Here is a 14,594-nt window from a genome sequence, read left to right as displayed (position 1 = left end):
TTTAGGTGGTTAGCTAGATTTCTGGGAGATTTCCTCTGCTTCTGGTTAGCACAGTTCTGACACTTAAGACACACCGTGTGTGGGCCTGTATTAATGCACTTAGTCCTCCGGGCTGTCCCGCGTGCTCAGGGCTGCTGTAACCCCACTTTGTGCTGAGATAGTCGAGGGGCTGCTGTAACCCCCACTTTGTGCTGAGACAGTCGAGGGACTGAGAGATCAGGTGACTTGTTTGTGCGCAGTAGGAGCGGTGCTGAGCGGCTGAGCTAGGGTGTGGTCTGAGCCCTCTGTAGTCAGGCTCTGCTGCGTGGCTCACCACCCTCTGCTCAGGTTGGAGTGTTTTTACGACCGTTGCTGCCTCTTACTGCCCTGCCTTCTCAGAGGGCCACCGTAGCGCACACTGCACCATGGCAGCGTTACTGCTCCCTCACCAGCACTGGACCTTGTTAGACGGTACTGCCTGATTGTATTACCTGTCCCTGGTGGCTTAGATGGTGAAGAATCCACCTGCAGTGTGGGAGACCTGGGCTTGATCCCAGGGTCAGGAAGATCCCTTGGAGAAGGAAATGGCAACCCACTCCAGTATGCTTGCCTAGAGGATGCCGTGGACAGGGGAGCCTGGTAGACTGTACAGTCCATGGCGTTGCAGAGAGTCGGACACAATGCATCATGTGACCTTTCTGAAGCCTTCTACTCCCTGTTGCTGTGGGAACACTTCTTGGTCCTTGCTCTGTTCTGAAATGTCATCGCTGATCCGTGCTTTCTTCCTCACGATACCATAGCATCTTCAGGCCTTCCAGGGAATTATAGAGTAAAGGGGACAATACACTTGGTCTCTGAGAACTGACATGTGTCATGAGGACTGGATTCCCATGATAGTTCTGGAGTTGTGATTGGGACTGTCTTCTGTCAGTCCGTCCCGTCCAGAGTGGCATGTTAGCGTAGGAGCTTAGAGCTGCCTGGGCAGTCCTGCCTCAAGGGTAAATGTTCTTCCGTGTTCTGTACAGAGGGCAGTGGAGAACTGAGTTATTCATGCAGCTCTAGGACTCGGGTAGACCAAACTGGGGTAGTTCACGCAGTGGCTCCAAATATTTCTGAACCCAGCTTCAAAGCTGTTTTGGTTGATATAAACGTGAATGTTTCTTTCCAGTGCTAAACTGTTGCCTTCGTCCAACCTATTTTATGTACTTTTATTTTCCCGTGTCTGATGACTCACTTCTTTTAAGTCTTAAAGCTTATGCTTCATTAGTATTAATAACCTGTATTAGTTTTCAGATTATTTAAGATAGAGGAGATGCTGAGTAGGCCTAACTAATAATCCTGAAGTATATTCTATGAAAATCTTCTTTGTTTACTATCTCTGAAATATTTATTTGTATTTTGAGTACCACCTCAAATTTTTTTACTTCGTGAAAAATTATCAAAACAACATTGTTATATATACTTTGCACTTTAATTTTTTTTAATGTGCAGTGTTTCTTCCATGTACATTTGCTAACAGAATAGCTGCGTAAACTTCATTTACTTGTTAAAAGCTTAGGATTTTATTGTTTTTTTTTTTTTGCATGATAAATAGCTTGATAACATGTAGTAGTCCTGTTTTTTGTTTTGTTTTAACAAGTGCTGAAACAGGAATTTCATAAATTTTCAGATGGACCATCAACAGATAAAGACTCTGAAGAAAAGAAAAAAGATACTGCAGTTACGTCACAGAATAGCCCTGAAGCAAGAGAGGAAAGGTATTTCACTTCATGGGAGCTTGTGTGTTTTGGGAGACAGGGGTCATGGAGACTTCAGAAAACACAAGACTGACCTCAGAAGGCCTGCGGAGTGGCCGCCGGGCCCATGCAGGCTGTGTGTGGAGGCCGGCTGGGTTACCGGCAAGGGCAAGGGGCTGCCTGCCGGCAGGGAGTAGCAAGTGACGTCAGTGGAGTGAAAGGCAGGATTAGTTTGGCAGAACTAATTGGCGGAAATCTTTACTGTGGTAAAAGTTAACTGAAACCAGTCCGAAAATATTTCAGTAAGAATCTAACACAGCAAGTTAATCAGGAGTGGTTGAAGTGATTAGGTTGACTGGAAGAGTTATTAATTGTTGCAATGGTGTTGATATTTTTAGAGAGAAATTAAGAGATGTTTATATTTTCATGACTCCTCATCCCTGTGGTTTTTATCCTGAAGTGGTGTCTCACGTATAAGCCTCACTGGTTGTCTGATTGGAGCAGGGTTTGCCAGCTTTCTCTCTCTGGTTTTGGTCAAGAGCGATCATAGTCTTTGTGCCCTCCTCTACCCCCTCTGCTCATAACTGAGATCCCATCTTTTCATGTGCTGTATTGAGGTGTAATGTGTGTTTTCTGTATTAAAAATATTGTTTAACGTTTAAAAGGAGGATCAAGGTTAAAAAAATAAAAGACTTGTCTCATCTTTACTAAAAGTTTTAACTTCTTTTTAATCTATCTACAGGCAGGTTTTTTCTTTTTCCATTTAAGAGTCACTGGAATACTATTTGATTTATTTAGGCCCAGAATTACTGTTTTTAGAGAGTAATGGTAATGATACTCACTTTAAGAGAGTTTTCCTGACTTCTTTTTTTGTGTGTCTGTGTGTGTGTGTGTGTGTATATACCAGCAGCTCCAGTGGCAACATGAGCAGCAGAAAGGACGAGACCAATGCCCGGGACACGTACGTCTCATCTTTTCCTCGGGCGCCGAGCACTTCTGATTCTGTGCGGTTAAAGTGCAGGGAGATGCTCGCTGCTGCTCTCCGAACAGGAGGTAAATGTTGTTGCTCAGTCCCTTGACCAAGGCCACCGCTGCCCTGTCCACCTCATTTCATCCTCTGGGTGGGATCCCGATGGCTGCTGCCCCTCACCGCCCAGCCCAGGGAGAGGCTGTTGTGCTGGGCGTTACTGAGAGCAGAGAGGCGCAGGCATCCAGGCCTCTGCTTATTACGTGTGATTCTCAGAAACAATAGGTTCCTTCCTTCTGGTGAATGTTCCCCTGAGTCGTACTCATTTAAACTCTTTTTCACAATCCTTTTTCTCCTTATGTTTAATCTGCAAACTCAGTATCCCCCCCTCAGATTGAGAGTTAATGATACCATATTATTGTCCTGTTGTTAAATGTTACTATGACATACAATAAGTTTTATATTCATAATTTCATTTCCTACTTTTTTAAGTGAGAAAGAGATCTTGGTTTATATATGGGAGCTTTAATTTAATTTAGGGGTATTCATTCCTATGTAAAACTTTGGCTTTAAAGTTTCATATATAGGAATATGTATTTACTGTCTTCTAAAAATGCATCCTTTTCTATTATACTGAGCCCTAGTTAGTATGACCTATTTTTCTTCTTACTCTGCCTTTTCTTTACTCTGTTTCCTTTATTATCTCTTTATGTATATTTTCTTGTTTCTTTCTAGTTTTTTTTGTTCCTTCTGTTACTTTGAACGTTTGCTTAGAAGTCTTCTGAGTGTGTCCATATATGTGATTGGCCAATGAAATGAATGGTTTATTTGCATGGAAGCCTGAGGCAGGAAGGAGACAAGACAGTTCTTTGCATAAGTTTCTCTGCTGTCTGTGGGAACAGCCAGAATTTCTGGAGTTGTGAAATGAGGGGTTGCCTGCTGGATGCATGACTCCCCGACTCCTGAGGGATAAGACATCATCCATGCAGGAGCCCTGTGGACACTAGCTGAATCCAGAGGAGGAGCCGAGGAAGTCACAAAGAAGACCAGATTCTAAGGAAACTATACTGAAAGGATTCTTTGTACAGGGCAAGTGGGGTTGAAGAAATAGGAATACAGTTTAATTGGCTCTGTACTGAAATTTTCTTTTAATATGTTGTAATCATTCATTCATGACACTTCTCTGTGTTTAGATGACTATATCGCCATTGGAGCTGACGAGGAAGAATTGGGATCTCAGATTGAGGAAGATATCCTTTGCGTGTATATTCATATTGGTGTCAAGAACCCAGTAGATTATTTTTTCTTCCTGTAAATAGAAAATCTTATTCTACAGTTTCTGTCTTGATTGTTTTGGTGGGAAAGGGGAAGGCTGTCTGCGACATGTTGTTCTTGTTGTCCTGTTATGCAAAAGTAAGATACATAATGGTGACAGTGCTTTTATTTTTCTGCCTTGCACATTGAGACCGTAACGTCTCACGGACACGTGCTAGCGAGTGTAAAGTGGGGTCTCACCTTGTGGGGGTGGGGGGGGCCTCAGCAAAGCATAGAAATCCCCTGAGCTCGTCGTCCTGTGCGTTCACACTGGGTGCCTCAGAAAGAGCTCTGGTGGGGGAGAGCGAGTCTTGCACATGGGTCCAGGGAGCAGGACTATCTGGTGACAGATGACAGTGTACCGCAGGCCTGTCCTGGCAGAGGGGTGGCTGCTCTAGGGCTGGGCCCCTGCTGGAGCCCGTCCTATTGAGAAAAACCGACTGCTAACCTGGCTTCTTGCTGAGCCGGAAGGAGATGAACCTCCAGGCCACTGCAAACTGTCTTCCGAACCTTCTTCTATCAGAAGGCCCTCAAGGGAGCTCTGTGGTCTTTTTGAGGCTTTTAGGATCCTTGGCGGAATGCAGATTTGGGCCAGGGAAAGCATGTATAAATTCAGGCTCTTTTTCTAAAGTTTTCTCACTCAGATTGAATACCTGAGTTACATTTTAAACCCTTTTAATCTGTGTCACTTGGCATTAAACATTGAGAAAGTATTGCTCATTCATAGCATAAAATCACTATTTTTTGCCAGGTACTGATCAGGAAATCAGGCAGAAACAGTGCCTTATTAATTTAATCTGAATTGGAAATACTGCTTAGAAATTTCAGGAATTCTTATCATGGCAGAATAGGAAAAAAATGATCTTAGGACCTTTATAATTTAATCTTTTTCCTTAATGGCCTAGTACCTATCTATCAAGAAATAAGGAACACAGACATGAAATACAAAAATAGAGTACGAAGTAGGATATCAAATCTTAAGGATGCCAAAAATCCAAATTTAAGGAAAAACGTGCTGTGTGGGAACATTCCTCCTGACTTGTTTGCTAGAATGACAGCAGAGGTGAGTGTATTTGAATAGAACATTTCTGTGATGGTATTCCATGATGTCAAGTGTAAAGTCTGTTTAAATCATGAAGTAATGAATAAATACTACATCTGTAATAACTATCCTAATACATTTTTATACACACTATATACAGTATACTAGATAAGAACGTAAGGTGATTGTTAGCATCAGTACTTTGTCCCTTTCATAACTGTACCATGATCTTTGAGTGGTTGCCTTATTAAATTATTGTCAAAAAATAAAAATGTTATTTATTGTAGATTCATGTAGAATCAGAATTAAATTTCTAATTGCAAACAGACTTTGTAACCTCTAAGCTCTTTTCTTGGTTAAATACTATAAGATTGGCTACATCTTATTGACCATCCTTATATTTATTTAGAAAGTGATGGAGAAAATGAAATTCATTGTTTGCTTTTTTTAGATGTAGCTATTCATAGATATAAGCTGAAGTGTGTCTACAGTCTCACTGTCTTACTGAGCATCCAAGTGAATTTGTCTTTCTATATAACTAATGAAAACTGTTATATTTTTAAGATTCATTTTTTAAAACCTCATTAGGATAATTTTAAACTTTCACGAAGTACAGAGCATAGTGTAATGAAGTCCCATCTACCCATCACCTAAGCTTCAAGTATATTAAGTAATTTGTCACTTGTTTATTATCTATCCCTTCTTTGTTTTCTTTCTTTTCCCCTGAATTATTTTCAAGCAAATTCCAGACATTATATCTTTCCACCTCTCTATCCTTGAGAGAAATCTGTAAAAATCTGACATTCTTATGTAACTACACTGTCATCACTGCATCCAGCAAGTCTAATGATGATTCCTTGGTGTATCTGATATCTGGTTTATAGTCATTGTATGTTCCTGGTTGTACATTTACTTTGTATCAGGATCCGAAGTCTAGATGTCACCCTAAGCTTGGTCTCTTAAGACTGTGTATGAACATAGTTAAGTCTCCTTTTCCAGCCCCCTTTTCTTCCATGACATTGACCTATTGAAGAAACTGGTTTATCTCTTGTGTATCTCACACTGAATTGCCCGTTTCTTCCTCATTACACTAATTTTTCTGTCTCCATTCTTTTCTGTGAACTGGAAGCTAGTTTTGTAGGCTTAGATTATATGCAGGTTTAACTTTCCCTGCACAAATGCTTCATCAGTGGTCCTTCTTACTTCATACTACATCACCTCAGGAGACATGTATCTTGTTCTCTTTGGTGTGGAAATTTATCAGGGATTTGTGTACGGACAGTCTCATCCCTTCTCTGTGAGGTTCTCCACTGGCCTTTTACCTGCGTATTCACCCACTGATGATCCTTGCCTGAACTGGTGATGTCATTAGGAGTTGCAAAACAGATTTCTAGAATTGGGAAAGTCCTTTCACCTTTCTTAGCTAGACTTCTTTGATAAAGGAGCACTTGCCCTGAGTTTAAGGCCATTGGTTAGGATAGGAAAGGCAGGTGAGTGTGTAGTTCTTCCCTTTGGTTAACAGTTGTCAGAAGGAGTGGTTTATGCCCCACTAACCGCCAATGGGGGCCTTTGTTGCCATTTTTGCACGTGTTTGTGCTCTACTTTTTTAAGTGTCGTTACGGACTTGTGACTTTATTTATCCAGTGGGTTGGTCTTTTCAGTGATTTATCATGATGGCTGAAGAAATTATCTTCTGTCTGGTCAATGGAGCTCTGTCACATAGCCCCTCTGTCCAGTGATGAGCTCACAGTGGTCAGGCAGCTCCCATGCTTCCTGGCACAAGAAGATACTCTGCCTGTCTTGTGCATTTCTTGACTCAAAACTGGAACCAGACATTCCTCTGAGGCCCCTGGTTCCTTTTCTGGCAGAGGAGGTGGGTGCAGTAGTAGAGACCATGGTCTGGATACGCTCATCACTATCGGATTGCATTAGATGCAGTTTTCACATACAGACTTCTGAGTGTTTGGGAAAAATGTAAGAGTAAACAAACTGATGAGTCCTTTGAGGAAAAATACGATATTTCACTTTCAAAACTTTAAACGTTGATTTTGATCCTGTTGTTGTTTAACTATTGGAGCATAAACAGCATTCTGCATGTGTATAGAAGGTGCCTGTAACTGGGTGGTATTGCTGTCCTTGTGATAGGAGATGGCTAGTGATGAGCTCAAAGAGATGCGGAAAAACTTGACCAAAGAAGCCATCAGAGAGCATCAGATGGCCAAGACAGGCGGAACCCAGACGGACTTGTTCACATGCGGCAAATGTAAAAAGAAGAACTGCACTTACACACAGGTTTGTGACTGTTAAGACTCACTTTCATACTAAGAGGCTTACAACTCCCGTTTCAAGACAAATATCAACTTATTTTCAGTTAGCTGGATTTGTTAGTATTAAGAATGTATCCTTATACTTGAGATCTCTCTCAAAACATATCAAAATAACTTTGTGTTTCTAGTTACAGTCTTATATTAGAGCAGATGTCAAGTTCCTCAGTCACAGAGGATGGGTAAAGGCTCTTGTTGCTGTCTGACTTTTAGAAAGGTTTTGGCAGTTTTTGTCAGAATGAAGTATTTGTAATTTTTATGTTTTTACGAATTTGTAAGAAAACTGGGAGGTCTTTTAATTAGTATTTCTGTGCTTCTTAGTTAATGATGAAAATTTTTCATATTTGTTAGCCATTTATCAGTAGTATATATTAGATTCACCTGGCTTAGACAGTAAAGCATCTGCCTACACTGTGGGAGACCTGGGTTTGATTGCTGGGTCGGAAGATCCCCTGGAGAAGGAAATGGCAACCTACTCCAGTATTCTAGCCTGGAAAACCCCACGGACTGAGGAGCCTGGTAGGCTACAGTCCATGGGGTCGCAAAGAGTTGGACACGACTGAGTGACTTCACTTCACTTCTGTTGGTAGTATAATGTGCAAGTTTGGATGATTTTCCCACTTATCTGGGATAAAGATGAGAAGACAAGGACTTTTGTTTGGAAATGTGTGTTCTTATTATTTTGCTAATTTGTTAATAGCTTGTTTTGGACTGTTACATATTTTATTGTGCTACCATTGTAGTTTATGTAGGATATTCTAATTTAGGTTGGATTTTCTGTGTAGTCGCTCAGTTGTGTCCGACTCTTTGCAACCCCATAGACTGTAGCCTACCAGGCCCCTCTGTCCATGGGATTTTCCAGGCAATAGTACTAGAGTGGATTGCCATTTCCTTCTCTAGGGGATCTTCCCAACCCAGGGCGCAAACCCGGGTCTTCCGCATTCTAGATAGATGCTTTAAGCAGTGTTTTTCACCCAACTTTGCCATAGGTACAAACACGGAGTGCTGATGAACCCATGACAACGTTTGTCGTCTGCAACGAGTGTGGAAACCGGTGGAAGGTAGGGAGCCTGGGGGTGTCCCGTTTCACCCGGCTCTGTGGGGTGGTTTCTCCCTGGGGTGCTTACACCGGCTCTTCTCTGGGGGCTGTCCCGTGTGTCCCATGCTCACCCTGCCCCATGCTGGGGAGGCCAAGGCTGGCGTCTGTCGTGGATCACACTGTTTGGTACTCTGCTAGAACTAGACGGTGACTTCGGACACTGCCCTCTGCGTGGTCTTGGTGCAGGAGTCACAAGGCCGGATCTTAGAGGTGTAGCTCCTGTGTCGCCATCCTGTGCGCACGCTGTCCTTTCAGGTGCTCCCATGCTTGTTCTTCCGGAACACGTACACGGGTGTATGGTTGCATAAATGTTTATTCTGGAAAAACTACTGTACCTCTTTGAAATCCAGCCCACTGGTTTCAGTGTTTATTCTAGGAAATCCGGATGAGCACTGCCATGATCTGATAGGCTTCTCACGAAGCCTTCTTTTGTGTTGCCTGTGTTCTCCTAAATTAGCCCCACACAGGCAAATAATGTTACATGAATGATTCATTCTTCAGTGATTTCTGTGAGCCACAGAAACATCACACCTAAAACAGAGGTGGGGACACTAGGAGTGTGTGGCTGGGGGCTCCCACAGGAGGAAGGTGGGCTTTGGAGCCAGACATGCTTTGGGCTCCTTTGCCCCTTACTGTTGCTGAACTGTGATATTCTCACAGACAAATATAAATAAGGCCCACAGTACAGGTCATGCTGAGTAGTAGAAATGATAGATTTAAAAGTGCCTGGTCATTGTTGATGCTCCAAAAATGCTTTCTATTTGTGATTAGTTTTGTGTGTGTGTGTGAAAATTCTACAAGCTTCTTTTCAAGTTATTCTTACCTTAGACGTTTCCTTATTTTAAAACAGTCACAGAGGTTAAAGCATTTCCTGAAATCAGAAGTGAACAAAAAAGACAGTGGGAGGAGGGCTCTAGCAGTGTTCCAGGGGTGAGGCCAGCGCCCGTTTCGTTACACACAGCGATTCTGTTCTTGGGCCTGGAGGTTATGGTGCTGACAATGTCTTCATGGCTTGAAGCAGCGTCTCCTGTCTGGAGCTGGCAGTTTCTTTAACTGGTCTACGGGATAGATGTTCATGCTGTTCAATCCTGTTGGGCAAACTTGTTTTTTCCAGTGCTCTCCTGGATTTGTTTAGCATCATGAGGAGGAGGAAGACTGGGCGTATCATAGTTTGTATTGAATACAGGCAGTTTGCTGCAAAGTGCTGACATAGTTCCTGTTGGATTTAAGAAAAGTCAATGTAATGTAGAAAGCTGATGCCTGTGGTGGCTTACTCTGGAAGTTCAAATTTGGAATTAATTTTTTTAACCTAAGAATTAAGGAGAGAAGTGCTTAATAAGAAAATATTTTATATTATTTCTTTATGTATGCTTAGCGGTTCTAAATTGGAGGAGTCAAACACAATATAGGTGACTGTTCACGTCTGGAAAATACAGCATTTTTTAAAAATGCCTCTTTCTTTAGCAGTGTCATGTGTATGCTGTGTTGAACAGGGGAAGGAGGTACACCCCATTGTCTGTATTTAAAGGTCTCACAAAATATTTTTTCTTTTTTGACAGTTCTGTTGAGTTGGAAGCATTGGCAAAACATCTGGACCATTAAGAAGATGGATTTTGTAATTAGCTTTAAGACTAGGTCAACTAGCTAGTTTTCCTGCAAATCAGATTTTTAAAGTAACTTGCCTCCCTTGGGTTAGTCTCTGGTTTTGACATAGTGTCCCTTCCTTAAATGCCTTGTGTAGTTTCAGGTCAGTAGGGAGACCACATAATGGAATCTGTTTCAAAACTTTTTTTTTTTTTTAATAAACTTTTGGCAGTTAATTTTTACCTTTTTTTTTCTTCTTAAAAGAAAATGTAACAACTTTTTTACAATATAAAACATACACAGTAGAATGTTACTCTTCTCAGTTAACACACAAGTGGAAATTACATTTTTTTCCCCTATATTGGCATGTACCTGCAAATATTAAAAAAGGATGAGGCAGTGTAATTATAAGTTTATCAGACATGGTGTGTATTCAAGTAATACTTGACCAGCTTATCTAAATTGTATATAATATTTGAACTAGCATATGAAATTGATTTTAATTATTCTGTTCACAAGTCTGGGATAATTAGATATTATTTTGCATTTGTAACTAACTGTGATCCTCATTTCTTGTAATTTCTTGTACATGTGTATTACTTGTTCTTAATAGATTTGGCTTTTGGAAATATGACTTGACTTTGTTGAAATCAGTTTGATTTGTTGTTTATTTACCTGTTTGACTTTGTAGTATATTTTAGTTTTGCAGAACACTGTCATAATTTGGTATGCTTTTCATAAATCCCAGACAGGCAAAGAGTGGAAAGTTTGGACCATTTTTTCCTTTTGTAGGAAGACACACTGGGAGGAAGATGTTAGCATTTTAGAATAGTGTGGTTCCTGTGAACAGTTCCTGACTTGATTTTGATTTGGAAATCTGTCCTGACTGAGGACTTTAAGGCTTATATAGATCATTAAGCTGTGGTCTTTCCATATGGAGACTGATGGAGCACATTTCTGTCCTAACTGACTTGCTGCCTCTGTTACACAGGAGGTAAGGCTGAGGGACAGAGGAGTGTGTGGGCTATAACACGGCCCACGTTTATGGGACGGACCTTGCAGTTAAGTGTGTGTCATCTGCTTGGTTGAGAATAAGGAAGAATGATCTCACGCTGGCTGTAGCACATCTTGAATCCCCAGTTACGAGGAACACATCTCATCCTGCTCCATCTCCACTCTCCGACCCCTAAGGAAAGACTTCAGCACCAGCTTATACGCCCCGCGCCCCCCACCCTTCCTCACTGCTCACCGCAGGTCAGTTTGATGCAGTAGAGAAAACATCCAGAAGTCCACAAGAAGACCCCACATGTAAGAATTGGCCACTGGTGCCATCCCACCTCCACTTTGTCAGGTCACAGAGTAACCTTTTATCACTTGGAAAATAACATGAATTTTTGAAAGAATGAGTGTAAGAAGATTAAAATAGTCCCACTTTTAAGTGAGCCATTTTTAAATTTGTAATTCAATAAAGTTTCTTGTTATTAAACATGTATCACATTTTGTCATTTTATTTTGATATCTGTACTTGCTTTATTTTTTATTTAAAAAGTTCTGATTTAAAAAAAAAAGTTCTCCTTTCCCAACTATTAAGGTGTTTTTAAAGTGCAGTTTTAACTAATGGTTGCCTGGTTGTAGGTATGAAGGGACTGGTGCAGAGCACATTTGTTGTCTCCTCCCTGGACCCCGGAGAGGGATGCAGGCTGGTTCAGAGCAGAGTGCATGTGTGCATCCTGTGTGTGCACTCAGTGTGATGTGAAAAGCCAAACAGGGAGTCTTAGACTGGAGAACGCCAGCCAGTTATAAAGTAACCGGAAGTAAACAGTTCTCAAGGGTAATATCTTATAATGTCTATTTCTAGGACAAAGCAACTGTGTTAAATTAACATGGAGATGTTGCTCAGTCGCTAAGTTGTGTCTGACTCTTTGTGACCCCATGGACTGCAGCACACCAGACTTCCCTGTCCTTCACCATCTCCCAGAGTTTGCACAAATTTACGTTCATTGAGTCAGTGATACAATCCAACCATTTCATCCTCTGTCACCGCCTTCTGCCTTCAATCTTTCCCAGCATCAGGGTCTTTTCCAATGAGTTGGCTGTTCGTATCAGGCAGCCAAAGTACTGCCGCTTCAATGTCAGTTCTTCTAATGAATATTCAGGGTTGATTTCCTTTAGATTGACTGGGTTTGATCTCCTTGTTGTTTAAGGGACTCTCAAGAGTCCTCTCCAGCACCACAATTCGAAAGCATCAGTTCTTTGGAGCTCAGCCTTCTTCATGGTCCAACTCTCACAGGAAAGCTATGACAAACCTAGACAGCATATTATTGAAAGCTGAGATATCACTTTTCTGGCAAAAGTCCCATATAGTCAAAGCTATGTTTTTTCCAGTAGTCATGTACAGATAGGAGAGTTGGATCATAAAGTTAGATGTGACAGTTAATGAAGAACCATCCCCGGAAGGCAGAAAATCACCACCTTGGTTTTCCAGCTCCCCTGAGAATAATGAGTGTTCATGTAAGTGTTGGGAAGCCATGGCAGGAGTTCTGACACACACACAAACACAAACACACGTTCTACATGCCTCACAGATGGAACAAAGTTTGAAGTATTAACACTAGACTTCCACAATGATTGCCTCTAGTTCAAAGTATAATTTGGGGATTTGAGGTATCAAAAATAACAAAGTGGTGAGATTTAAGGAGTTTTAATCAACAGTTACACTTTGCTGCCCACTGCAGCCCTCCACCTCCACCCCATTTAGCTGTATGTAGAAAATTAGCCATTCAAGAAGAATTGAGGGACTTCCCTGGTGGTCCAGTGGTGAAGACTCTTACCTTCCACTGCAGGAGATGCAGGTTTGGTCCCTGGTAAGAAAATTAAGATCTCATATGCTGTAGGATACAGCCAAAAAGTGAAACAAGAATGTCCCGCCAGGAAATGTAAGGTGAATAGTCACTAATGTAAAAATCCACGTGTTTCTCCAAGTTTCAGAAATAAGCAAAGTGCCCACATTGAAGATCCTACTTCATAGTGAGTAGGACAGAGGTACTGCCTGACGAGTTCCTAGGTCAAACTGGTTGTGGGGGCTCCCCTCACCCCCTACGTAGTTCCTAGGATGAATGACAAGTGAAACCAGTCCAGTGCAACAGCTGTGATGAGTAGCTGTAAGTTGGGGAAGGTGGAGCCCATGCGGTTTTATGAGAACAAGTTTTATGAGAAACTTGTTCAGTGCTGTGTTCAACACCTCGGAGAATGGGTGCACCCAGTGGGGGCTCATGGAATAGTTTTCTTGCTTCTGTTTGTGTTCTATCTTGACTGGGGGAGCTGAGCCATGAAGGCTGTCCCACGTCTGTGGACCTGGGGGAGGGCAGGTAGCCAGTGCCGGCAATGTTGTGGACTCAGTTCCAGGAAGATGTAACAAGCCCCAGCCTTGGGAGGTCTCTTCTGGTACTCTGGTTCTGCAAAGTGATGCAACAGGTTTATTATTAATTAAAATTTTTATTCAAATCAACCTGTGTGTTCTGGTGCTTGTTTATCTAAGTGGTGGATGGAAGATGAGAGCACAGATGACTGCCTCCAATGACTTGTTCTGATTTGTCTCCCCAGTGCTATAAAAAGGCAGCTAATTATTTTTTTTTCTTAATGGCCCCAACTGCAGAGAGAAACATTTCATATATGATGTGCCATAGAGTCTGATTAAATTATCCCAGGTGTTTCCATAATTGGAAGACTGAGCTGCTTTGACACGAAAGGGCTTTTCCACTCTTATATGTGGCTGACAGTGTGTATCCAAGTTACCTTTGTAATAATGCTGTTAGAAAGTGTAGCTGGTAAAAAGCAGAATTGTGAGAGCCCTGGGAAGGGAGGGCATTGCTGTGTCTCTTGTCTCTCTGGCGCTAGTTCCCAAACATCTGATTCATTTAAGGGATACCTCATCCCCATGTGACCCTGCTGGGTCTGTCAGTGTTCCGTCCCACCTCACCTGTGCTCCTCCCTGGGGTTACTGTATGAAAGGTGGGATGATAGATAAGTGCTTCCACTGGACAAGCTGAGCCAGGAGGAGCTGTCCCCGGGCTCCCTGTACTTTCTACCCACTGTGTGCAGAGACCCTCTGTGTGTGATGAGCCAAGGGAAGTTGAGATGGGGAAGGGAGATCAGGTAGTTGCAGGCATTGCAACTACCCTGGACTTCTGCTAATGGAAGCTGGTCCATTTACTTTATGCTAGTTTAAGATAGATTTCTATAACAAGCAACTGAAAAAAGATTTTTCATATTAAATGGTTTAGGATGAATACTTGAGTTCAAAGTAAATGCATGATTCTAAGTAAAAGTGAGATAATACAACATCAAAACCTGTGCGAACACTGCTAAGATTTCCAGTTAAACTACAGAAGTGTTTTTGATCCAGAAGAAGCATTGATGTCCCAGGTGAATAGCAGGCTGATTTATCTCAGGATTGTTTCATGTACACAGATGGCCCTACAGATTCATCCACTGGATTTGTTCATGGTGGACTTCCCTGTTGATGCAGACGGTAAAGAATCTGCTTGCA

General features: G+C 41.9%; 1 protein-coding gene across 4 annotated transcripts in view; it reads left to right on the top strand.

The window, feature by feature from the left end:
- Positions 1 to 11,537, top strand: part of TCEA1 (transcription elongation factor A1) — a 29,087-nt gene extending 17,550 nt beyond the window's left edge. Inside the window, exons 4-10 of one of the 4 annotated variants that reach the window (XM_027560985.1) lie at positions 1,619 to 1,736; positions 2,623 to 2,768; positions 3,876 to 3,932; positions 4,905 to 5,059; positions 7,184 to 7,330; positions 8,352 to 8,423; positions 10,021 to 11,537. In XM_027560985.1, coding sequence (XP_027416786.1) covers positions 1,619 to 1,736; positions 2,623 to 2,768; positions 3,876 to 3,932; positions 4,905 to 5,059; positions 7,184 to 7,330; positions 8,352 to 8,423; positions 10,021 to 10,029 — 704 coding nt within the window. In that variant the 3' untranslated portion in view covers positions 10,030 to 11,537. The remainder of the gene's footprint in view (positions 1 to 1,618; positions 1,737 to 2,622; positions 2,769 to 3,875; positions 3,933 to 4,904; positions 5,060 to 7,183; positions 7,331 to 8,351; positions 8,424 to 10,020) is intronic. The other 3 variants (XM_027560987.1, XM_027560988.1, XM_027560986.1) reach the window with 3 other exon arrangements.
- Positions 11,538 to 14,594: the final 3,057 nt, after the last annotated feature.

The sequence above is a fragment of the Bos indicus x Bos taurus genome, chromosome 14 (genome assembly GCF_003369695.1).
Source record: "Bos indicus x Bos taurus breed Angus x Brahman F1 hybrid chromosome 14, Bos_hybrid_MaternalHap_v2.0, whole genome shotgun sequence".
Taxonomy (NCBI): Eukaryota; Metazoa; Chordata; class Mammalia; order Artiodactyla; family Bovidae; genus Bos; species Bos indicus x Bos taurus.
This window is presented reverse-complemented; position numbering and strand designations above follow the sequence as displayed.